This window comes from Cottoperca gobio, chromosome 2, assembly GCF_900634415.1.
Source record: "Cottoperca gobio chromosome 2, fCotGob3.1, whole genome shotgun sequence".
NCBI classification, from domain to species: domain Eukaryota; kingdom Metazoa; phylum Chordata; class Actinopteri; order Perciformes; family Bovichtidae; genus Cottoperca; species Cottoperca gobio.
Window position 1 is genome coordinate 4,961,730 of NC_041356.1, and position 26,796 is coordinate 4,988,525.

Genomic DNA, 26,796 nt, shown 5'->3' on the forward strand with positions numbered 1-26,796 from the left:
CATGCATGCATTTCAAGACAGAGGCCACATACTTAGCTGCTTGAAACTCCCAGCTATATTGGATTCGACATCCCAGTTGCTCTCGGTAAACTAAAACAGACAGGACTGTTTTTGCAAAGTTCATGCAGAGGCTAGAATCCATCTATCCAGCTACGCATCAATCTGAAGTTGCAGGGTCGAGTTTGACTTAACTTCCTTATGTCTAACCTGCCAGCATGACTTCATATTCAAGCTGCTTACTTTTGAGGTTGGCACAACAGAGTTAAACAAAATATAAAAATGCCAAACAACCAATTTATCATAAATATTACTCATATGAACACAGTACAGACCACATTTAATTCAGTCTCCTGTCAACTAAATCCATTTTCTACCATTATAAAATGTCCTTTTATCAGATATCAGGCTCTTTAGAGTTACCCATGTATTCCTTGAGAAACTGAGTGAAGACATTACTGAAAATTAAGATAATAATCCTTATTATGATTATGAGGGTCATCCCACATGCTGAGGAGAGGGGTGGGAAACATGTACATCAGGATTTATCTCCAAACTACAGTGATTTTCTTCAGTTACAGGACACACACACACACACACACACACACACACACACACACACACAATAAATGAGCACAGGAAACGTTTGTGGGACCTGACTCGAGCGCATTTTTATTTAACGTTTATAACTGTTAAAAACATGTAGAAAATTGGTCCTGTTTCAGAAACAAGGCACGCATAGTCATGTCAATGTTCAGTGTTCATGTCATTATTAGCATTATCATTTTTCAACATCATCAGCATGTTCCATCTCAGTATTTGTTTAATAGTAGTATCAAGCATTCCCTAATATAAAAACACGTTCCAATTTTTTTTCACAGAGGTTAAAATTTTATTCCGAGCAGCAAGACAATATTTCATGCAAAGACGGGAGTGGAGGAGAAGATGCGAGCTGACTGACGGCTTTAATAGTAAGTCTCCCGTTCCACCCAACCTGGACACACAGGGAGAGAAAACAAACAAACACGGGATTTAGAGGCAACTTCTTGAGTAGATTTGATCTTTATACTTTATAAAGAGAATGGAAAATGACAGATTTTAAGAGAGAGGAATAAGACTTGAGTTTCTCCACCCTTTATCTACAAGGCAGAGGGAAGTGGAGAGGAAAAACAAGAGAAATGGGCAGCAGGGATGGAGAAAGAGGCAAAAATGTGCAGGAAAACAACAGCAGAGGGAGAGAGAAGTATGAAAATACATGAGAAGATAATAAAAGCATGGATTAAGGACTCACCTCCTGGGCTGCGTCTGAGGATCAGCTTACGGATTTCATCATAGATAAAGATGAGCAGGGAGTAAGGGAAGGCGCAGAACCACCAGTTGGGCCTGGAAAACACACACAAAAAGATGAGAACGTGATCCAGTGCCCCGGGCCTGGGCGAGCAACATGTGGTAGGTGAAGTGAGCACGTTTACAGAATCGACTACATGTGGCTTACTGGTTAACTGATTGTGAGATGAGTTTTTGGGCTTTACTCACTTGAGAGGGTACATTCTGAGCGCGACGTCCATGCCCGGGCAGTATGAGAGGAAGGCAGCCAGGGCGGTCTCCTCAAACAGCCCAAAGATCAGGATCTTGTTCCTGAAACACACGGGGGAACAATCAAGACTCGGTGTTTGGGAAAAATGAAACCTGAGACCCAAACAAACCACTTCCAGTGACTTAAAATAGCTACGATTTGAACAACTTCATCGTCTTGGTGCCAGGATTTCAAAGTGTTGACACTGAGCCAAGGCACTGATGCACAGTCTGAAATTCCTTTTAAATACACTTGATATGGTTCAGAGCACAGAATAAACACTGAGGTTATCTGGAGTTCTTCATAGGAAAGGAGAGCAGCTAGCACAAGGTGGAAAAGGAGGCATGGCATTCAAGATGGCAGCTGAGGAGAGTACTTCTGTACCTACACTTTGAGCGTACTACATGGAAGCGTAAACAGATCGGAGTTGTAAGAGGATGCCGGCGCTCTTTATACTGGGTGTTTCTGTACTAACCTCATGCCCTGTTGGAAGACAGAGTTCCTCCTGGTCTTACAGATGATCAGATCGGCCCACTGGACGATGACAATGCTGACGAAGAAGGCCGTGTGGCAGGTGAACTCCACGATCTTCCTCTGCTCGTAAGTCTGACAACACACACACACATCAGAAACCCGTTAAACCAGCTGGGTGTGGCAACATTATAATCTTCTACTTGTGGTCTGTGCAATACATGTTACTGACCCACTGCTGTCCATAGGTGTCCTCCAGATCGTTAACATATTTATTATCCCAGTTCACTCTGATGCCCAGCAGGGTGCCGGGCAGGAAGCCATTTTCAGCCAGGATCACAAAGTATGTGAAGAAACCTGCCAACGCCTGGATCATACCTGCAGGGAGAGATGTGATTGGCTGGCATTAAGTTAAGAAGTCAAACTTTATTTGAGTGAGTCGCAGAATCAATCTGAAGTTGTATAATATTACATTTAAGGGCTGAAATTAGTTTGTCTTTTAAGCGGTTTCAGACTGAATTAATGAATGCCGTTAATTAGTCCATTTAGAATTTGAAACTACATCAGGAATCAATAAATGATTAAGAAAATAAATTGCCCGTGTGGTCTTTTGGGAAAAATACAATGAATATGAAACAATAATTGACATAAACATAATTAGTGAGTCTTTCGGGGAATTTTGACTAAACCTTATGTTGTGATGAATAAGCAAATAAATCAATGAGATTAGGTTTTCTTCTGAATAATTAGAGACTCAATCAAAGTGATAATGATTAAATGTGGACATTTTTAAGAGATGAATAAACCATGAAGCCAGTTTGATTATTTTAAATGGTTTTGCAAGATGCAAAGATACACAATAGGAGAATTAGTCTGAACAGACAAATGTATCAGGAGGGTGAAGCATTTTAGGACCTCCTAATGCAAACCCTAAAGTAAAGCGAGTAAACATGACCTTATTGAGACAGTTAATAGGTGGTCTGCTCATCCGTGCAATGATACTTTGTAATGGAAAGTGAAAAGGGCAACGCCTCAATAAAAAACAACCATGTTGGTCTTATAAGGTCGTACAGGAAGCTCAAACCTATTCCTGGCTTCATTACCAGAGAGGGAAAAATCAAAAGCCAGCAGCACGGCTCTGCACACACACGCACACGCACACACACACGCACACACACGCACTCCTGTTCTCTATCAGTATGAGCCTATTTCTGGTGCAGGTCACTCTTCTAGTTATCTTGGACCACCCAGATACTGAAGCTGATACCAGAGCAAACTTCTTGTTCTGGTATGATTTTGTACTTTAGGATTTCTAATCAAAGCGTCATCAAGTGTCTGTTTACCGATCTGTCCGTAGGCTATGCTGATGAGCCTTTCGTTCACCAGCTTGTCTGTCTTTGGGTTTCTGGGCTGTCTCTTCATGATGTCGCTCTCAGCCGTTTCATAAGCCAGGGAGATGGCGGGGACCTGCGAGACAGGACACAATCAATGTTGACACGTTGACTTAGAGAACCCAGAATCAGAAACATTTTTCCACAGCTTGGTCGTCACTAATCACAAAGCTGAGAATAGATGTGGTGCACAAAGCTCTGTCATACAACCCATTACTGGAACCCAACTAACCATAAACTTTAGAGTCATCAACATGCTTAGCTTTTCTGTATAGGATGAAAGTGGACTTTCAGTCTCCATTTCAATCCAAGCATTTTTAAATGTTAAAAAGTATTAAAATGACTTATTAAAAAAACGAATTAAATAAATATTTTCTTTTTGTTGTGGTCACAATAACGAATGTTCTGTACAGGATTACTTTTCAATGATATTCCAGGCCCAATTGCCTTAAATTCAAGGACCCTACACGGCAGAGTTTGAGACTCATGTCAAGGTAAATTACTGTTACAACACTGAGAATTTATATAAGTTCCAACACCTTCTTAGAGGCAGGTGGCGCGAGAAACAATGACGCAACTGCGGGAGACACAGACAGCTGAACGAAGCCTTTTTTTTACTAACGTTAAGTGAAAAAAAGATCAAAAGAACTTCAATTTCTATTCTTGAACAAAGTATGTCAATTCAAGCACTTTCAATGACCCGTGACCATTTTCCAAAACTTTCAAGGACTTGATTTTTTCTCCTTAAATTCACAAACTCTGAAGGACCTGTGGGAACCATGACTATATCATCTTGATTTTGGATATCGCTAACTTGCACCACATTTTAGCTGCACATTTGTCCATCTTTACCATGTCAGTTCCCAGGTCAATACAGAGGATGGTGACGGTTCCCAGGGGCAGAGGGATGTTGGCGATGATGAAGAAGAGGAAGGGGGTGATCTCGGGGATGTTACTGGTCAGAGTGTAGGCGATGGACTTCTTCAAGTTGTCAAAGATTAGACGGCCTGACAAAGTCATTCAGAAATTAGCATTGAAAGGAGAATCAGTTCGTACGTCCACATTTCTGCAGGTATGAGCTTTGGTGTAAGTCTTACCTTCTTCCACTCCGGTAACAATGGAGGCAAAGTTGTCGTCCAGCAGGATCATGTCAGCGGCCTGCTTGGAGACGTCAGATCCAGCGATGCCCATAGCGACACCGATGTCGGCCTTCTTCAGAGCTGGAGAGTCGTTCACACCATCACCTGTCACGGCCACGATGGCTCCCTGCAGAGAGAGGGAAGACAGAAGCGTTGAGGGACATATGAAAATTATACTTATGTCACCATTCTCAAAAACAAAAGTTTGACTTCAGCTGAGAAGTCAAATTGATGCGTGTGTGCATAAAACAAAATCCATTTGGACTGGAGGTAACATGTGTCAGTTCCACTTCAGAGAAAAGTCACCATTCATGCTTTTGAGTGACATTTTCTTTTCTTTTTTAACCAACACTGTCACGCAGAATCATTTCCTGCTGTATGAGATAAAAGCGTCTGTTTCAGATAAAATCTGCTTTATGTGACAGTACAGACAAAACGGGAGAGACAGAGGTGAAGATAATCAGTGAAAGAAAAAATTACTGTTTTAAATATTTGTCACATTACTTTTAGACAGTGATTATTAGTTTCCCAATTTTAATATGGAGACCTCTTTAAACTACAAGGATAATAATTAATTCCACCTAATTCAGCAAATCTGTGTCTCTTTAACCCGGGGAATAGAGACATTTGAAATATAACCTCGTGAATAGCTTCCTCAAGACTGTGTGGCCGAGAGATGCTGAGGAACTGAAGTGAAATTAAGTTCTTGGTCTTCACTATTCCTTCTCCCACTCCTCCAGGAAACATGTGGGACACACTGGAATACATTGTGTTCATTACCGTAGCTCTGAAACTTTAGTATAGGAAGACTAACACACTGAATCTTTTTTTCAACTATTACAGAAATATTATGTAGTCAGTGTTTTCTTAATTGTAAAAGGCCAAGAGATGAATATCATGTTTGTGGTTGCTTTTGATCAGGCAATTTAAAAAACAACAACATTTAAATAAATAAATACATAGCCTAAGTCCACACAACACTACACAGAGTTTGCTCTGCCTACTGATGCACTCATGAATATTCAAGTGAGCTCACAGCTTGACAGATGTTATGCTTGATTATTCTGCCAACTTAGTCATCAGACCAAAGCAATAATCATAAATAAGCATTAGGGGAAATTAAAATCAAACATTCACTGGTGAATTACCATAACAAGGTGGAGGCACATGCTGTGTTTGCACTCCTGTTTCAGTTTGGCAAACACTGCAGCGGCTCATAAGAGCAGGGGAATCATCTCGCTGACACACAAACATCTCCTCGTTTGTTAGTGTTTACCTGTCTCTGGCAGCCCTCCACGATAATTAGTTTCTGCTGCGGGGAAGTTCTGGCGAAAACTATCTCAGTGTGGTACTTCAGGATGTCGTCAAGCTGCTCTGGGGCCAGATCTTTCAGGTCTCCACCGTGGACTACACACGCCTTGGCATCTCTGGAGGGAAGACAAAGCCATAAAGCTACTTTAACGCACAATTTTAACGGCTTCTCAATCAAAACAATAACCAAAAACGGTTACCTTGATTGAAATGAGGGATTTCCCTAGGCATGAAAATTGTTGGAAACATTTGGGATAATATAAGAAATGTTACATTTTATAATTAGTTGCACAATATCAGAATAATTACAAACAGTTTTAGGAATATTGTAATGATAAGTGTCAAACACATTCAGAACCAAAGGGAGCCCAGAACATGACTCTGGGGTACTCCAGGGTGGAGCTGTGATCTAATGGCTCCTCGGTGTAGTCTGTACCTTGGGTTGACTTCGTTGATTGGGATGTTCAGACGCGCCGCAATGTCTTCAACTGTCTCATTGCCTTCAGAGATGATACCCACACCCTTGGCGATGGCCTTAGCTGTGATTGGATGATCCCCAGTTACCATGATGACCTAGGATAGAGGGAACACTTTTATCAAGACTGAGGATTATGGCCAACTTCTTCCAATATATTGTACATTTAACAACCATTCCATGTGACCAAGCTGACTGAAATATCTTCATGTTAACTAAACAAGTCATTTCCATTTTAGTATGAGCTTTACCTTGATTCCAGCACTCCTGCATTTTCCCACAGCGTCGGGCACAGCAGCACGTGGAGGGTCGATCATGGACATGAGGCCAATGAAGCACAAGTTCTCTGTGGGGAAGTTCACCTCCTCAGTGTCAAAAGCAAAGCCCTCTTGGAACTGGTCATCAGGCAGGTTGTAGTGGCAGAAACCTGGAAGGGACACAAGGCAAGAAGCAGTTTAGGATGAGAAAAAAATTGCACAATGAGTTTCTGCTCTTTTAATCAATTCAATCAGCTGTCCATCCTTACCCAGCACTCTCTCTCCCAGACCTCCCAGTTCCAGGTATGCGTTCTGGAAAGAGTCTTTCATCTCGTCGTCCAGAGGCTGCTCTTTGCCGTGCATCATGATGCTGGAGCAGCGGTCCAAAATCCTCTCTGGTGCACCTTTCATCACCAGCAGATGCTTGGTCTCTCCATCAGTTGGGTCACTATGGTGAATGGAAAGCTAGGAGCACATCAGAAAGAATTAAAAACAGGTCAGTTTGAGCATTCGGGTTTTAAGCTGCGTGATTCATTTTTCAACTTTTATTTCTCTAATGAAAGTTAATGAAACTTAAAACAGATGACCAAACATTCCAGCAAGCCACAAACTATGTTTATGGCTTTCTTGACCTTTAAGCTTTCTCTAAATACTTGAGGATTGAACAGACAGATTGGGAACGGGGAGTCAGTTACTAAAGGTCATACATGATAAGTTTCTTCCAAAGGTCTTATACCAGGATCATTTTCACATTTTTGATTTACTGTCAACCGGAGGAAATATCCTGACATTTAATATCTTAAAATCCATCACATTTCCAAACAATCAAAAAAATGAAGCGGTATTAAATATTTCTGTAAGAGCACCTGAAGCACTTGATCTTTTCCGACTCTGGATAAGAACCTCATACATCCCTACATAAAAGATCCAAACTATTCCTTTAAGGTGCAAGCTGTCGCCTCGTACATACCTGGTACTTGTTAGTAGAGTTGAACGGGATCTCAGAAATCTTGGGGCTTTTGGCTCTCATTTCCTGCACTGATCCGCAGCACAGCTCGATACATTTCAGCAGAGCAGACTCAGAGGCGTCACCAGCCACATCTCTCTGGTGGAGGAAGATGGGGAAAAAGGGGAGAATATTAATTATACGCACAAGTTCAATCATAAGTAACAGAAGCCAACATTTTAGTTTAGGTTTCGTGGAATATACCAAAGCTCCTCAATACACTTTAATTACTTAATGCCTCGCTGTAAAAGTCTCCCGAGGACGTAATTGATGAATGTTCGCGGTAGTGTGGTGGGAGCAATGTTACGGAGGCGTGAGAAAATGAAAAAGTAATTTCCTATGATCTTTCAAAGAAATATAGTTCTGACAAAACTCAGCCAAAGTGTTATTGTCCCATTTTAGTCACTGTGGGTGTCACCTCTGAACCACAAGCAGTAAGGGTGTTTGTCACTGCAATATACAAGTCCTGAACCTCCATGGAAAAAGCACAATAGCTTGGGTAGTATAACAGTTATTGTTCCATAAATAATAATAAAAGAAAAAGGTTAGATTTCTTTGGACAAAAGGAATCCATCTCAGCTGTGTGAAGAGTCTGCAGGTCATTCGAGGTTTCACTGATTCACACATTGTCATGTGACTCAGCCAAGATATTTATGAACTTCCATTTGCCCTAAGGAAGAATTAAATGGGTTTTTTCTTTTTTTTACAGGATCTGGTTCGTGCTAACAGTTAAACAGTTAAATGAGAGAAGTAGAATAAAATGATTTGGATGAATATCACTATTTTAACCTTATATTTGGTTACGCTTGTTTGCGATAGCATTTGTCACACAAGATTTGTTCAAGGACCGTCGGAAATGTAAAGGTTCAACAATATTCTTCTTTCTCTACAGTTTCTGGCTGATGATAAATGTTGTAATTTTGGCAATTTCTAAATGAAAACATGCTTTTCAAACACGGCGTGTTGGTTTGGGGGATGGTTGTCCAAGCCAAACTGTAACAAGGCCTGGAACCCTCTGCAGTTAAGGTAAAGACAAAGCTTTACCAGTGGAAACACTGTTGCCTGTTCAATTTGAAAAAGCAGAGTCATGTTTATAGGGCTGTGGTCAAGCCAAACATAATGAGCAGTGAGAGAGAATAACTGGCAATTAGAGCCGTGGTGCCAGCCAGACATTTACAGGTGATTAACACACAGACAGACGCATGCACACACAGACACACACACACACACACACTAACAGGTTATTGACACTGTGTGGACACTAGAGAATAGGATCCAAGGAAAGCCTGGGAGCCAAGAGACGCACGTACATCTGGGTGTTTGTGTTCGTCACTGTGTGTTTTGGGAGGTGGAGTCAGGAATAATTATGTGGTTTAAAAATGTGAGCTCAAGGGAGAGTGATATAAACTGGAAAACAAGTGGGAAAACCTCTCTATAAAGTGTATAATGCCGTATTTTAAGATCCAAAATCAATCCGTGTATATAATAATTACAGGGAAATACACTGTTCAGGTCATGTAGACAGCAAAGAAAATAAAGACTTTTTAAAAAAAAATTATACGTTTTCATCATTGATGTTTGTTTATACTTTTTTACTCAAAATTTGAATTACCAAAAAGAATACATTTTAAGTGAATGTGTAACCCCTTCATTGCTTTCCAGGAGTCATGACTTTGTATGATTTAAAATATATATACTTTTCAGTCTTTTGCACCTCATTATATATTTGAACAAACACTCATCTTTCATTAAGTGCACTTGAACAGGTGTTGGCATTACCAGAAATTAAGCCAGGAAAAAGAACAAGTGTTTGGTTTAACAGTAATTATCAAACTAGAAGGGCACATTCAGAGTGGAAACTGAGTCAGCCGTACAAAACTTCTAAATCCTGCCCACATAATGAGAACACAAACTAAAGACTGAGAACATAAAAAAAGCTTTGTTGTGGTTGAACAAATGATGAGATGACAGATTTCTGTTTTTAGTTCAAAGAGCTAATTATTTCCCTAATTTACTTTATGCGAACAAACCTCTGTTCTGAAAATTTGGACTTATTTAAGTAAACATAGAAGGAGAAATGGAATTGCAGGAGAGGAAGATAAAATCAAAAAAAATAAACTACCTTCAGGATGGGAAGGCCGGACTGCTCTGCCAAGAAGACGGCGCGGTTGCAGAGTCCAGCGATTCTGGCCAGGGCAACCCAGGTGGCGGAGCTCTTGTCGAAAGAGGTCCCGCTTTGGTTCTCTGTGGTGTCGGCCTCGTGGATCTGGTTGTCGAACCACATGTGAGCCACGGTCATCCTGTTCTGGGTCAGAGTGCCGGTCTTGTCGGAGCAGATGGTGGAGGTGGAGCCCAGGGTCTCCACAGCTTCCAAGTTCTTCACCAGGCAGTTCTTCTTGGCCATACGCTTAGCAGTCAGGGTCAGACACACCTACAGATGGGGATGCTTGGGTCAGTTAGTGGCTGGTTAGTGGCTGACTTTAATACACAAGAAACACCAGAACTCACAGTGACAGTAGCCAGGAGACCTTCTGGCACGTTGGCGACAATGATACCGATGAGGAAGATGACGGCCTCCAGCCAGCTGTATCCGAGGATGAGGGAGAGGACGAAGAAGGACACGCCAAGGAACACTGCCACGCCAGTGATGATGTGGATGAAGTGCTCAATCTCGATGGAGATGGGGGTGCGTCCAACTTCGAGCCCAGATGCTAGCGTGGCGATGCGACCCATGACGGTACGGTCTCCGGTGCTGATCACGACACCACGGGCAGTTCCTGCAGCAATGATGATTAGATTTTATTTTTTGTTTGTTACAGCAAACATCTATGATTTACTGCAGTGTCTCTGAACTACAGATACAATGCATCACTGTCTCTGAAAGGCTTTGATGTTTTGTTTTTTTGACATACCTTCAACACAGTTGGTGGAGAAGAAAGCAATGTTCCTGGTCTCCAGTGGGTTCTCATTGGAGAAGTCGGGAGTACGAGTCTGAGGCTCTGATTCGCCGGTCAGAGAAGAGTTGTCCACCTGAGAAATAAAACATAGATCGTGATTGATGGAAGAAAGAAAAACAATGTAGCAACATCCGCCTTAGGAAAGAAAAGATATAAAGACAGAAGATGGCTGCCACAATGTTTCTTTCTCAGGAGGAAAACAAACATTCTACTCCAATGTTAACCCCTTTTCTCTGTTAAAACAGCATCTGACGGGCAGATGCGATAATGGAGCAACAGCCAGATGATGCTGAGGCAGGTGACAAGATATAAGAATGAATGATGCAGAGGCAGATGGAAACGCACGATAATTGGGTCAAGTATTGCTATTAGACCTCGATTTCCAAAATGGGTCACAGACTTATTTTTTGTCCCCATAATAAGGCTGCGGCTAGTCGCATGAAAAAGCATGAGTCCATTGAAGAAAATAGTGACTGCAAAGGAAAACTTCGAGGTCAAGCTCTACTTTACAGTAGGGGTCGACTATACGATAATTCAATCCAAGAAGCCTATTTCGACTGCAGTGGAACAGTCACTCGTCGTTATGAAACTACTTATTTCCATTCGTGTTATATGGGGACGCTGAATGTCAGATTTCACATAGCCATAAATTGCTTAGTTTCGATAGATAATAGATTGATATGTAGCCTGTTTTAGTATAACCATCAGCCTTTTAATAATAGTTAACAAAAACTTGAAAATGACTTGAATTTGAGGGACTGCCGGAGCAGCATCTTGGCGATGGCCTCAGAAAGATTAAATAACATAAAGCTACTGTTTCCAAATCAAGAAATACATTCATTAACCAGAGCACTCTCATAACGTTGCGCTCGCAGGGGTTCAAGGCACTAACACACAAATAAATGTGCTTCATGTGTCAACTAAAGCACAGCAGCAGACTGAAATTCAAAAAGTCCTTTAATGTTTTGATGGAGAAATGTTTTCCAGGTTTGATTCCTAGACATAAGAAAATAACGGGGGCACCCACCTTGCAGCCGTGGGCGGAAATGATTCGCAGATCAGCGGGGATCCTGTCACCACCTTTCACCTCCACTAAATCACCAACCACCACTTCCTCAGCGTTGATGTTCTTCTTCTCACCATCACGGACGATCAGGGCTTGCTACGAGGCGAGACAGGGTACTTGTGTAAGACAAAGGAGACTGACGGCTTTATTTTCTGTCTGTTTCAGCTGCATCCACTTCCACATCTTGCATGCAAATCTAAGGGTTCTCATAATAATTAGGATGATTAATTAATTAACCTCAATTATTTAAGAGGGATAATGAGATTCAGATGTACATAATAATAATACATTTTATTTAGAGGCGCCTTTCAGGACACCCAAGGTCGCCTTACAGTGCATTTAAAAGAAACACAATCAAACAAATTAGTCAAACCAACATAGATAAAACAGGCAACACAGAGTGTGGAGTGACGGAGTGAAAAGAGGATCTGTGATAACAAGTTGATTGTGTTTTAGAGTGAGTAGGCCAGTTTAAACAGGTGGGTTTTGAGGTGAGATTTGAAAGTCGTAATGGAGTCAGACTGTTTGATGTGTGGAGGCAGAGAATTCCACAGCCTGGGCATGGTGCAGCTAAAAGCCCTGGCTCCCATAGTGCTAAGGCGGGAGGTGGGGACAGTCAGGAGTCCGGCTGAGGATGAGCGCAGGGAGCGGGAGGGGGTGTATTCCTGGAGGAGGTTTGAGAGATAGGTGGGGGCGAGGTTGTTGAGGGCTTTGTATGCGAGCAGAAGGTTTTTGTAATCAATCCAGTGAGCCAGTGAAGTTGGATGAAGATGGGGGTGATGTGGTCAGACGATTTGGTGTGGCTAATGATCCGAGCAGCAGAGTTCTGAATGATTTGGAGTCTGTTGAGTAGTTGTGTGGGTAGGCCAGAGAGGATAGCATTACAATAGTCAATCCGGGATGTGACAAATGCATTAACCAGGACTTCAGTGCTGGATTGTGACAGGGATGGGCGGAGTCTGGAAATGTTGCGGATATGGAAGAAGGCATTCCGGTCGAGGTCGAGGAGGATGGTGAGCAGTCCAGAGTCAGCTGCACGGAGGAGGTGATTTTACCCAGAGCTATTTCGGTACTGTGCATCGGGCGGAAACCAGATTGGAAGGGTTCATGGAGGTTGTTTGAGTCGAGGTGGAACTGGAGTTGAGCGGCAACCACCCTCTCAAGGGTTTTTTAAATGAAGGGAAGGTTGGAGATGGGCCTGTAGTGGTTAAGGTCAGCATTGGGTTTTTTGAGGGTGGGTGTGATTGCAGCCATTTTGATGGTGGGGGGTACAGTTCCAGAAATGAGGGAGGAGTTACTTATTTTTGTGATCATGGGGGAACTGGACGGCAGTGGGGAGGGGGATCAAGCTGGCAGGTGGTGCATTTGGCTTTACAAATGAGCTTGGAGATGGTGGCTTCTGATGCTGGAGTGAAGTTGGAGAGGGTGTTGGTGGGTGGTTGGACCATGGTGGCCTCCCAGAGTGGGTCCGTCGAGGGGGCGCCTGATGAGGCCAGCTGTAGGTGGCTGTTGCTTACTTTGGAGCTGAAAAATTGCAGAAAGCCAGTGCAGTGTTCAGGGGAGATATTAGGAGGGAGGGTTCTGAAGTAGGTGGCTGACTGTTGAAAAAAGGGCTCTGGTGTTACCGGTGCCAGTGCTGATGAGGTTGGAGTAGTAGGTGGATTTGGCAGTGGAGAGGACGTTCTTGTAGTGATGTAGGTGATCAGCATAGATTTGGGTGTGTACTGATAGTCCGGTCGGCCGACCAGTTGTTTTGAGCCGTCGGAGGTGAACCAAGGAACGGCGTGGGCAAAGGCGACTGTGCGGGTTTTGACGGGGGCCAGGGCATCAAGCGAGGAGGACAGACATTGTAGTGACTCACCAAGTCAGCAAGAGGAAGAGGATGGAAGAGGGATGGGGTAGGAGTTGATCAGGGTGGTGAGATCTGTGGGGTCAATGTGTTTGATATTTCTGAAGGAGATGATCCGTTGTTCTTTAGCTTTTGATCGGGGGGCGTGAACCTCAATGAGCACAACTTTGTGGTCAGACATTGGCATCGGTGACATTACAAGGAGTAATGCCAGTGGAGCAGATCAAGTCCAGTATGTGGCCTTTATTATGGGTAGGAAAGTTAACATGTTGTGCAATACTAAGACAGTTGAGTGAGATTAAGTCATTGGCAAAAACACTGGATGGGTAGTCAATGTGGATGTTAAAGTCTCCAGTGAGAATAACAGTGGGGGACATTGCACATGCAGATAAGAATGAGGAAAATTCAGTGAGAAAAACAGCAGAGGGTTTTGGTGGTCTGTAGATGGTGACAATAATGATGGGTTTGGGGCCTGAGAGTTTAACAGCTAGACATTCAAAGGAAGAGTGATGGGGGACAGTGACAGCAGTGACTTTGATGTCCTTACGGTAGAGCAAGGCGAGACCACCCCCCCTCCCAGTGTTGCAGGGTTTACACATATAGGTAAAGCCCGGTGGAGCGGCTTCATTTAACTGAGAGAAGTCATTAGGCTGTTGCCAAGTCTCGGTGAGGCATAAAAAGTCGAGCTTTCTGTCCACAATGAGGTCAGAAACCAGCAGGGCCTTACTGGTGAGAGATCTTACATTGAAAATAGCTAATTTCAAGCATTCAAGTGGCACATAGGTGGCTGCTTTGGGCAGTGGGGATAACACGGTGTGATTGAGTGAGTGAAGTTTGATCTGAGACGCAGTAGTTCCGTTGCGGAGTATTTCAGCGGCAGGGAGGCGTTCGTGGCGGTGAAGAATAGAGCCATAAGACTTTGACAGTCTGCATGATGCGAAAAAGCAGCGCCAGCGTCCTCTCCCTCTGACATCAAAAAATCGCAAGATATCAAGAGGACTCTTTTGTTTTTGTTCCACAAAGTGGATAAGACCTTGAATTGAAATGAAGAGTTGACATGGTGACGTTTTTACTACACTCTGTTCATTAGTTGTGAACTGAGAATATTTATGAATATGTACAAAACGTTGATCAAAGCTAAATAAAGAGAAATAGATGAAATGAATAAAGGTTTAAAATGTGGGGGGCACCTGTGGGACCAGCTTCTTAAAGGAGTCCATGATCTTGGAGCTCTTGGCCTCTTGGTAGTACGAGAAGCAACCAGTGATGATGACGACAGCAGAAAGCACCACACCCAGGTACAACTGTGAACGTCAGAAATGTATACATTAATCAACATTTCATAGCACCAACACACTTTACACACTGAATGCATTTTAAAACATGCTCTGGCCTCATAAAAACATCCACATTGTATGAAATTGTAGTCGGATGACGTGGCAATTGTTAGGTGTTACATCAAGCTATGATTAAAGAATGCACCATACTGTTACATCAAGACACTACATCGACTACAAGGACCTTTTCTTACATTATCATTAGCAGGCTCATCCTCCATTGCAGCCTGGATACCATAGGCCAGGAAACAGAGGAGGGCACCAGTCCACAGAAGCATGGAGAAACCTCCAAACATCTGCAGGAAAACACAACAGAGTGACTTTTTAAGCCTGAAAATTGAGCAAGTGCCTTTAAGATTAAGAGAAAATTAAGCGATTGAGGCTATGTTTAAAATGTTAACGCAGATGCCTTCTTTAGACCTTGAAAAAGGCGTCAATGTCAACAACTATACACATGCTCTCTGTGCAATTTACAACAAAGATACCTGTTTGCAGAATTTGACCCACTCTGGGGTGGTGGGAGGAGGAGTGAGAGCGTTGGGCCCATCACGAAGCAGAATCTCAGCAGCCTTCGCACCAGTCAAACCCTGATGTAAGAGGAAGACACACCATTAGTTATCTCGGCCAGATAATTTAAAACGTGTCAGTGTTGACATGTTGGAAGATAAACAACCACGTTTTAGGCACAAGCTTATTGTTTGCCAGCCAACTACACATGTACACACCAACTCCATGGCACATATTTAAGTCCAAGGGAAACTGCAGGTGCTACTAGTTGCCTAGCAACACAACATCAACAGAAAAACAGGGCCATTTCCTTCATCAGCAGGTAGGAAGAAAACGTGAGGAGGAGGAAGAAGGAAAGGAGGACATTACAGGAGAGGAGTAAAGATGAGGCAAATAGAATCATATGAAATAAGGGCAAAGGGGCTTCTGCAGCTAATACATTATTCACAAGTTCACACACACACACACACACCAGTTTAGAGTCACTGATTAACTATTCTCCTTGATCTTTCCTCCAGGATCAGGAGAACATTTGCATGAGGAAAGAAGGCGAGTTGGCGTGTGTGAATGTGGTGGGAAAGGTGAAGGCTGGTCTTAAAGACAGGAGAGGATCCTGCATGCTTCAAACGCACAACAAGAACACACTGACCAGGCAACTCATCAACCTGTTGTGAAGTGGCTATAAAAGTGTTTTTGTTTTTTTCCAATGTTCACTGTATACAATTAAAGATTTAGTTTGAAACTTTGGAAAATATCTACTTGCTTTTTTGCTGAGATTTAAATGAGAAGATCGATACTACTTTCATATTTGTACGGTAAATATGAAGAGACAGCCAGCAGCCTGTTAGCTTAGCTTAGCACAAAGAATGGAAACGGGGGGGGGGGGGGGGGGGGGGGGTGAAACCGCTAGCCTGGCCCTGTCCAAAGTAGGGCTGCAACTATTTTCATTATTGAATAATCTTCAGATGATTTTCTAGATTAATCAATGTCAATCAAATGTCATGTTTGTCAGTCCAAACCCTAAAGAGAATCACTTTAATATGATTTAAAACAGAAAAACAAAATGTTCTGCTACTTTTACATGAAAAATGTCTTTAACGATTAATCGCTAACCCCCCCCCCCATCTTTCTCTCACGCTCAATAACTTTGTTTAAGAAACCCGGGGAGAGCTGATCACATCCTCTTCTAAGTCGCATTAATCATTCAGTCACTGAGTATCAGCTGACGGACTCGAGAGAAAAATGGAAGGTACTGGCAGTATTCTGCTGGTATTTAATATTTATCAGATCTGTGATAACCTGGATAGAAATACTCTTTTCAAAATGACATTGACACATAATACAGCACATTTTCCACTCACATTGTTGAGGTCTGTTCCATATTTGCGATTGAGCTCATCAAGGGTCAGCTTGTGATCATCCTGCGGGGACACACAGAAAAGAAAAGAAAAGGTGGCGTCAGTCCAGTGTCTATGTCTGATGGCGTGTGGGTATCCACTATATGCATGTGTGTGTAAAGCCGGTGACATACAGCTCATTGTGTGAGGCTGACCTTTCATTTTAAATTGACTGCCTCTCACAAGGTAGAGCCACAACAATGACAGAGAAACATTCACAGTGAATAGAAAATAATGAATAGATGAGGAGCCAACAAAAGACACGGGGAGGTAAGAAGAAAGCGAGAAAGGGAAGGAGGAGGGAAAAAAAGAAGGAAAGGATAAAAGGGAAATAAGCAGGAGGAAAATGGCAGGTGAGCAATACATAAAGAAAAGAGGAGCATGAAAGGAGGTGAGAGAAGAATAGAAAAAAAGTCCAAATTCAATGTACCTGCAATTTTAAGAAGCCACATTTAAAATATGACACCATACAGTGAAACCTAGAATTTAATGTTATACTCAAGTAAATAATAAGCTGTAATGGATCCAGTAATCTAAGTATATATTATATAGCTTCATAAGAGTCAAATGTGAAAAAAAACAAAAAACATTTGCATGCCTTTAATTTTGACATTGTCGTACTTTAGAACCCTACATTTATTATAATATCTTTAGTGTTTGTATGTGGTTTTACATGAGAGAGAGAGCGAGAGAGCGAGAGATGCCAAGAAGAGGTACATGAAAGGAGCAACGGTACAAGTAGTAAAAGCAACACAATGGTAGGATATGGTCATGTGGACAATGAGAGGAAGAGCGCCTGAGGCCAAGGAGAAGAGAGAAGAACAAAAGTGAAGCTGAGACACTCACCATATCTACTTCCTTCTTCAGTTCATCCATATCCTTCTCTTTCTTCTTCCCCTTCGCCCCCTTCTTCTTGCCGCCCTGCTCCGAGGTCGCAGCAAGCTCATACTGCTCGCGTCCCTCCTGGAAACACAACGGAGGAGAAAGTATTAAATATTATTTAGTCACATAATAATTATGAGCAACACTGCCCTCAGCAGAGACCAAGCCACATGTACCCACAGCTTGATATCGACCATGCCTGTATTAAAGCCTTAAATGGAGTACTTTTAGGAGCCTGAAGATGTACAGTTAAATGTCAGTCTTTCCCCTACCATCGTCTTGGGAGGGGACAGAGCTCTTTTATTAAATAAACTAAACGCTTATGTTATTGATCTAATTTATGTGCACGTTTCAGTTTGTACTGTCTACTTTGCGCATTCACATTCTCTCCTTCGCTCCGTTTTGCACCTGACACACACACACCTACAGAGCGGAGGAAAGGAGAGAGGGAGAACTAAATAGAAACCACGCCACGCACGCACCCCGCCGTTGCACGGACCTTATCCAGCCCAGACAGTGACAGCAAACCCCCTGCACCCCACCCCCCCCCAAAGCAGTAAACCTAGGGGAAACACTGAAAGCTAATGAAAAGCAAAAAAGTCACTTGTTCACAACTTTTCTGTGTGGCAACAAAAGGGCCACTGCGGAAGCGTGTCTGATGCAACGTGAGCACGTCTGATGACTCAAAATGCCAGAAGACATTTGGTCATATTGCATCTTTCTAAGACTCCATTTGGGTCACTGCACCAAAAAAAAAAAAAAAGAGCAAACAGCCAAGTTTGAAACAGAACTGTGGCCTAAATTGGGGCGACAGACTGCCAAAAACAGACGGTCCAAGGAAAAAAAGAGGCACCTCTGTACTTGTCACATGCAGTTAGGTTGTGAGATCAAGAGCCTTGTCGGATGAGCAGAGAGTGAAAGAGAAGTCTTGGATCCCGGCTTTATGGACACCAGTGCCATCTGCCACAGAAAAACAACTCTATGGGGATCCACTTTTTCAGCACTTCGCAAACTTTTTGTGAGAGCAGCTTTTATAAACGTTTTTCCTTTTGTTTTGGTCTTTGGACAATTGGACTGAAACTCTGCTTGCCAAGTGTGTTTTGATTATTATTAATCCGCAGTATACAAGTTAAACCCAGGATATTAACATCTTGCATCCTGAAGAAAAATAAATTCATGTTTGCAATAAAGGGCGTCAGTCTGAGTGAGAAAAAACACTTTTGGCTTCCCAAAACGTAGCCTCGCCAATTACGCTGCCAAACCAGTGGAACAATAAACCACACTGGAGTCATTTACTGGTAATCACACTTGGGGACATTTTGTTGATTTTAACTGACAGAAATGATTTCACTGTAGGCAGAAAAAGATTTTAATTAGACTGAGAACAAACCTGGATCTCACAGAAACACGCACACCATCCAAGTAAAGAAATATGCTTCATTTGTGAGACTCTCTCACTTGACGTCTCCTATCACACCATCAGCTCGGGCGCTTTGCCACAGAGTGACAGTCAGCCTCTGCTCTGCCCCTTTCTCTCCGCTGTCTCATCCACATACATCCCCTCTCATTATCAGCTGCCACTGTAGCCGACAGGGCAACACAGATAGTGTCTTCTAGACGGCTGTAAGCCAGAGGGTGTGCGAGACAGCGTGACAGAGAGAAGGTAAGATAGGGAGGGAGACGGAAGAGGTGCTTAAGTGAAATTTAAAGAAGTCCAACAATTCGGTAAAAGGGAGTGCTAAATCATTCAGAGCTTGTGTATCTGGTGAAGGACAGTTCATAGGAATTCAAGCCTGCCTGTAGAAAGTGTGTGCTTTAAAATATGCGAGCGCTTTCCTGTGTTAATCACAGAGAGGGAGAGAAAGTTAAGCCTGTGTGTGTTTCAGGTAGGTAACATGAGATCACAACACGAGTAGCCAACATTGATTAGCGGTTAAGGCTTATCTATAATTCAGCTCTGAACAAGGATCAGAGGTGCAACACCACCGTGTGGAGCGGCCATTTTTAAAACTCTTTAGGCAATATATTTGACACAAAATGACCCAAGAGTGGCTCATCCACAGCAGTATGACCACATATGGACATCCTGCACACATTGCCAGTCATGGAAATATGCTAACTAATATTGTTGTTATACTGCATTAGCCTTCTAAAGTTTCCCAGGGATTCAACAGAGCAGAGTATGTGATCCCAGCACATGTTGTTATTGTTGATCGAGCCCCCTGGCCAGCTAAGCTGGGAAAACACTGAGCCTGGTTCTGGATCACTGCAGCCAGATCTTAGCCTCTGGACCCCCGGGGCCCCCAGGGGCCATCTGGCTGTAGGCAAATAATTCAGTGTTCCAGAGCTCCAAGTTGAAACGCAGTTTTATGTCCAACAACTGAAGTACTAGTAGTTAATTGAGTGTCATTTAAACACTAACATATTCAATATATTGTTTCCTGGTCATATAGCCTGTAGCATAAAAATACAGTAGGTCAGAATATAATAAAAGTTGTCGTAGAAAGCATTCAGTTGTGAGATTTGAACATAACACAAACAAATTAAAGTAAGACATTAGTAAAGAAGGTCCATATCAACAGGTGTATTTTCTAAACGACACATAACAGCAATCCAACAATGCTAACGAACATGAATCCTTCACTCTTTGGTTACCTGAAGAGTTTTAATGGCAACCAATGAGGTCTGTATATCTGCAAGATTCCAAAGACTGGCATTTCAAGAGCACCACTTCAAGTAAATAAATAGACCAAGATAATGCCATATTAGAAATGTTAGCTGATATTTAAACGTTTAAACTTAAGATGTTGTGGAAAGCTGCTCCCATGGGGAGACCAGCATTTGCTCACACCTGAAACCAGAGCTGCTGCACAGTCCTCCTGCGTCTGCTCTTGACATTCTCTTTATAAAGTGTGCGATGAAAGCGGCAATGCGACCACCACAACCATGCAAGCTGCCGAAACACCCGTGTGCAGGGCGTTCAAGGGAGGGTCCCGTTTGATCTAAATAATTAAAGTACGAGGATGGACATGGAAAGCTGCTCTTCTACAGCAAAGCGATGGCGTGGTGGAGCAGCATTTCCTCCGGTGAAAAACAAACGACATAAAACTGGTGTGGAATATCTCTCACGTGTATATGCACACATTATGTGCACCATGTACGCCTACTGGACACGGAACAATAGCCTTTTGTACAACTTTCATAAAATCTGCATTAAAAACACAGAAGGCTCAGAAATCTTTTCATGTGACTGTTAAGACACGGGCATGTGGGCCACTTTATCCGACAGTGAGGCATTTACTTTCAAGAATGGACTACGGCCAAGGAATAAAACTTGACAAAAAAGTAGCTTATATACGGGTGCTTGGTTGCACTAGTGTCAACCATACTACAGAATTTGATCACAGACTTAGTGCAGATTACAGACTGAAATGCCTCAGTCAGTGACGTCATGTTCAGTTATACCAGCAGAGCAGTAAGAGGGAACCTTTTAAGGCTGCAAACTGAACTTGCATACATTTAGAAGGGAAACTGAGTGAAATTCTATTGGAACTTTTGTTGAAATACGCATGTCAAACGAAAAAACAAGGAGAGAAAATCCAGGATTTGTGTGAGAAGGACACGGAAAAGAACCATTCAAATATTTGAATGAACGAGCCTCTCCGAATAGCAATGAAACCCCAAAAAAAACACAACTCAACAAAGAATTTTTGAGGCCTCTTCTCCCCCTTACCCCCTTTTTTCTCGCCTGAGAGAACGGCGTCCTACAGGCTCAAACAAACATCACAAGAGCGTTCGGTCAAGCGCTCGCATATTTTAAAGCACACACACTTTCTACAGGCCTGAATTCCTATGAACTGTCCTTCACCAGATACAAGCTCTGCTCACACTCACACACACACACACGTTGCTACCGGCGACTATTGCCACACCTCTTCAGATCTGTGAATGGACAGAGTCAAGTGTTGTAGCCCCTCCCCCCCCCTCTCCCAATGTCCCCTCTGTCCTCCCCCGTTTCTCTCCCTCCTCCTTTCATTTCCTCCAAACTCCTCTTTTTCCACGCGGCCGTGTTTAACACTCTCTTCACGTCCTGTGCAACTTTCAGCCTTCTTCCAGCAGAACAAAAGTGAATGAATGAATCAATGCATTTCCTTGTTTGAAACTTTGTGAGCACTCTCCTACTGCCAGGGTGACGCACACCACAGACATGAGAAATGTGCAAACTGCCAGCATCGACTTACAGTGCTTTTGTTTGTTGCATGTCATGTGGTGACATCTCACCAGTGACATCTCCCAAAAAAGTGTTGAAAAAAAGTGTTGACATTTTCGGGCACTGTAATTTCTGCTAACCTGGGAAAGCAACATTCCTAAAATGTTACGGTTGCAATCCTGTTCAGTATGGCATCCTGCTGCTGACACAGATGCAGTTCTTAAGGAACTTAAAATGTGATGAACAAAAAGAAATGTCAACTTTCATCGAGTCACAATCCTCTGCAAAGAACACACGCAAGTATTTCTTCAAGAGCTTTGTGTTCATTTGGATTATTTGCCGAATATGCATTAGTTAATCCCTCATATATCAAAGTGTATGCAAATAATTTATGTCATTTTACAAGACAAAAGCACTATTTTAAAAGTAGATACATTTATATACATTACCAACTCTTTATGGTAAATTGTTCATTTAAGAACTGAACAGGCAACGTGGAGCAGCTCTGGACTACAATGAATGAACCAGTAAATCAATTTATTTTAATTTTCAGGACTTCCTTTACTTTAACTGGCCAAGACCCCCATAGCTACAAGTTGTATCATTTCCTCAAGAGAGGGAAAAGCTGAATGTCTCACATATTTGTTTCAAATATTCAAACTGAGTCAGGCTACAGTACTTGAGACCTAGATTATGACATGACTTTCTTTTGTCATGGAAAATGTCATATTTGCTCATCTAGGAGATGCATGGACAGCGGCAGAGGAACTGTGTGCTCTGGAGTTATTTTTAATGTTCCACTTTTGATGAGCAACAGGCTTGCAAAGTTCAAAGAGCTGTCACAGTAAACTAAAATCGCAAGGCTCAAGCTGCTCAGCTAAACAGAGGCAAAGACGGACAGAGAGGTGGCGTGTGAAAGACTGGGAGCAAGGAAAGGAAAGAGAGAAAGAGACTAGGGAAACAGAAACAAAGACAAATTAAACAAGGTACAACAAGGGAAGGGAGCCTGGGATGGAGTGAGTGTGAAAAAGAGAAAGAAGAGAGGGAGTATGCTGCGTTCTGTCACAGACAAGGGGTGGCGTGTGACAAAAGCCCTGGTTAATACACAATGACTGCCAAGCGGAAAGAATGTTAAATCCTGAGAGAGAGAGAGAGAGAGAGAGAGAGAGAGAGAGAGAGAGAGAGAGAGAGAGAGAGAGAGAGAGAGAGAGAGAGAGAGAGAGAGAGAGAGAGAGAGAGAGAGAGAGAGAGAGACAGGTACAAACAGAGAGAACAAGAGGGAAACGGACTGTAAAGAATGGATGTGAAGGTGGAGTCGGGGTGCCCCTTTGGCTGAGATGAAAAGTGTCCGAGGGCTGACGTGCTAGGTCAGCTCACAGTGGGAAGAACAGTGTGAAAAATAACCAGCAGAATCCTCCCTCTGAGATGGGAAAGTTGGTTTTATGGTCATGTGTTGCCATCTCTGGCCACTAAAGACATAGATCCTCCGTTGGGGGGATATCACTGTCTTTCTCCTAAAAAGAAACGCGCCATAAAAAATCTCTCCAAAGACGGGTCCGATTGAACTACAGTTACATAATGTACATTTGTAAACATTTGATTTAAAAAAAGCAAACACCACGGTATCAGCAAAATCCTCTTACGACTACTCTTACGACTAGTGGTACCTTCACCCAGAGATGCTGCCTGATCCCATAGATTACCAGCAACTCCGCTCATCTGCTCATTAACATACCTTCAAACTGTGCACGGAGATTAAAAATAAATGTGTTTACTTTAAATCTCAGATGCAATTTATTCCCCCCCCCCCATCACTGCATCAAAATATGTACTGTTTTCACTCTCCCAGTGAGTCTTCTAATACCTGAAAGAGAGCCAAACAACAAGTTTCTCCTCATTTCCTCACACAAATGTCCCCATCTCAAAGTGCCATATCTTAATACCTAAAGAGTTCAAAAAGGTACTGGTATTTTTTCATAAGTACACATTTTGGAATGGAATATGCCTTTTAAATGGCTGCCTTCCCTACTTTATAATTCAGCCAGTTGGTGGAAAAAGTAGAAAAGGTTAATTCAGGTGAGATTATGAAATATTCAGTTTGATTGCCCTCCCCCCCACCTCTCCTCCTGTGAGTGCGACAGCTGTCTCCCAATTCCTGCTCTGCATCGCAGACAGCGGTTAGGACGAGTGATGGGTTAATATATCTTTTAAGTTCTATACCTAAATTCTTTCAGAAAAGAGAAATGATCCACTAAAATATAGATGAATTACAGCTTGGTTTCCCTGCTTCCCTTTCCAAAACATCCTTTAATTTAAAGATCTGCAATGGAGCCTTCAGAGTACATGATTGTTCAGCCCCTCCCCAGCCTCATTTCTCCCTCCTAGCCATCATGTCTGGGTGCCAAGTTGCTCAATGGTGGCAATGCGGCAACTGGTGTTTCCGACCAACCTCCCTCTCTGAAGCAATCAGTTCCTCTCGTTCCTCTCAGCTCACTCGCTTTTTTCTGTTTATTGTACTGTACGGTCAATGCGATGAGAGAACACTGAAAAACATGTCAGGCCAGCAGAAGGGGTGATTTCCTATTTGAAATGAGTGAGACGCATGTTCCAAACAAGAGCGGAAACTGGGAAAAATAATCACTGTTCTCATACCTGTACCTGAACCTGTGCACTGCCCTAATTCTTCTCCATTACAACAAAACAAATTCTCCTCCCTCTCCACCTCGCACCAGGAAAGCTGTCTAGTGGCGCTCATCTCGTCCAAGTCTAGCTATTTGTCTGTGCCAGCACTGAACGTATTGGAGGAGAGAAGAGGAGGGGGCAAGGAAAGGAGACACAGTGGGGAAGTGGAAGGAGATTGGATGGGGGCAGGGCATTTTTTCTTTCATCACATATGGGAGAAGAAAAGAAATAGGAGCCAAGAGAGAACGAGCAAAGATTTTCAGAATCCTAAATGGAGAAAAGGAGAAAGGAAGCAAGAATGAATGAGGCATTCTGCTTCACATCTCCCGCCAGATCTCGCTTGGTCCGTCTTCCTCTCCCTTTCACTCCTTCCATCTAACTCTCCATCCCTCGCAGGCTGAATCTATAACAAGTGTTTGTGTTGCGCAGCATGGCAGGGTGTGGCGATAACTGATATGTCACACAACAGGGTTCAATTTCATCCCATACAATTTTAGTTTGTGAAAAAATGACAGAACAATAACAGAAGGGCTGCTGATAAATCTGCAAGGGTCAAATTATCATCTTTTGACATGACAGCCAAATAATGGTCACTTTTTAATACTAACAGGACAAACAAAATGCATGTGAATCAAAGATTTTACCAACAGAAATACACAAAACACACCCATCTTAAACCAAACACTCCCGCAGGAGGGGAGGGAGGGGGGGAGAGAGAAAAGATGGAGATCTTCTTACTGAGCTTGAAACCTGACATCACAATGTGGAGGTACAACTTTCTGACTATTGTTGTGTGATATGATATGTACTAATTGCAAGATCAATAATATGTCAGTGGGGGATTACTGCTAGATGGTACACATTTCATATTTTTAATATTTGATAATCAAGTGTTGAAAGGTGGTGATCAAAATAATCAATAATTCACCTTTTTACATGCTTTACTCCTGAAACTACATTCACTTTAATACCATTTTTTCGAATTTGCGTCACACCTGTGTGTCAGCCTAAAAAAAGCAGCCACAATTCAAGCTATTCTCCCACAAAAAAAAAAAAAAAGGTGTGCAGATCTGACTTCAGATAAAATGGATCAAATTAATCAAATTTCCCAGCAGAGGAAAAACGTGGGTTGGACTTTTAACGTATTCCCTCCCACTGCCATCATGCCCAGCGCACACAGCTGCTAAAAAAAGTGGCACATTAAAATAAGCTAAATGTTTGAAAATGGCAAAACTTTAACGTTTGTTTATTGAAACTACTTCATGTATCCGTCATGAATTCAGAACACGTATTCTGGATATATTTAGACTCAAATGAGACCAAAATAGCCGTGAAATAACCCCCGCAGCCGTTATTTTCTCAGTTCAAACGGCTTTACTTCCACAGCTGTACCGTCGCAGCTAATTCCGTTAGCTAGTGAAACTTTGACAGTCCAGGCGTTTGAGATCTTCCCGTTATGTAACCGGACACCGAGCCTGTTTGAAGGCACTCAGAAGCATCTTTGTGAGCGTTGGAAACTTATTTCTTTCGTTAATTTCATCTTTTAGTTAAATGAAAGAGGGTCTTGTGCTTTGGGGGCTGAAAGCACGGAAGTCCTCAAAGTACTTTCAATCATCAGCAGGCATTTTGAGAGAGGAAGGAGGCTTGTTGCTTATCTTAACACATGTGATCCTCCACCTCCACCCGTGACAACATCAACATCGATTTAGTAAACCACTTGTTGAATGGCGAAGTTTTAAATCCACCTTTTCCCCACCACATATCTCAATATGAACATATATTAGCGTCTACGAATTGAAACAAAGAGAACATTTATACTCACTCCTCGTCCCATGGTTGCTAAGACGTGGACCTAATTCTTCCCAGTAAAAAGTTGTGAAACAAAATTCCACCTTTTTAAAATTATGTACAATAAAAAAGAAATACTAAAACAAAATAAAACTCCTGGATGTGTCCGTTCTTTTTTTGTTTTTTTTGTTCAGCACGTGTCACTCCTCCAGAACACACATCCGAGCTCGCGAGCGCGCCGTCGCAGCCCCTCCAATACTTATAGACGGCGTTCCTTCCATTGTGACGTCGACGACGTTTGCCATGGTAACTCCACGGATGGAGGCGGGGCGTCCTCCATTAATGGGCGTTTTTTCTCTCTCCAGTTTGTCATGCAACACACACACAGAGCACACACCATTCACCATGGATGGGCAACAAGACACACTGATAGGAATCAAATACAAATACCAGAGTTAAAGTATAAATAACTATGATAATACAACAGGGACAACAGCT

General features: G+C 42.6%; 1 protein-coding gene across 1 annotated transcript; it reads right to left on the reverse strand.

The window, feature by feature from the left end:
* Positions 1-642: 642 nt before the first annotated feature.
* On the reverse strand, positions 643-26,547 carry LOC115017562 (sodium/potassium-transporting ATPase subunit alpha-1-like). The gene is made up of 23 exons (XM_029446133.1): positions 26,333-26,547; positions 17,583-17,699; positions 16,701-16,760; positions 15,318-15,419; positions 15,027-15,128; positions 14,686-14,799; positions 11,608-11,742; positions 10,536-10,653; positions 10,132-10,400; positions 9,746-10,054; positions 7,588-7,722; positions 6,887-7,082; positions 6,612-6,787; positions 6,322-6,458; positions 5,851-6,001; positions 4,533-4,701; positions 4,288-4,442; positions 3,388-3,511; positions 2,277-2,422; positions 2,049-2,179; positions 1,534-1,635; positions 1,289-1,380; positions 643-991 (listed from the first exon to the last, which is right to left on the reverse strand). Exons 1-23 carry the CDS (start codon positions 26,342-26,344, stop codon positions 963-965), a joined length of 3,081 nt encoding a protein of 1,026 aa, XP_029301993.1. The 5' UTR covers positions 26,345-26,547; the 3' UTR covers positions 643-962.
* Between the last annotated feature and the right edge of the window lie 249 nt (positions 26,548-26,796).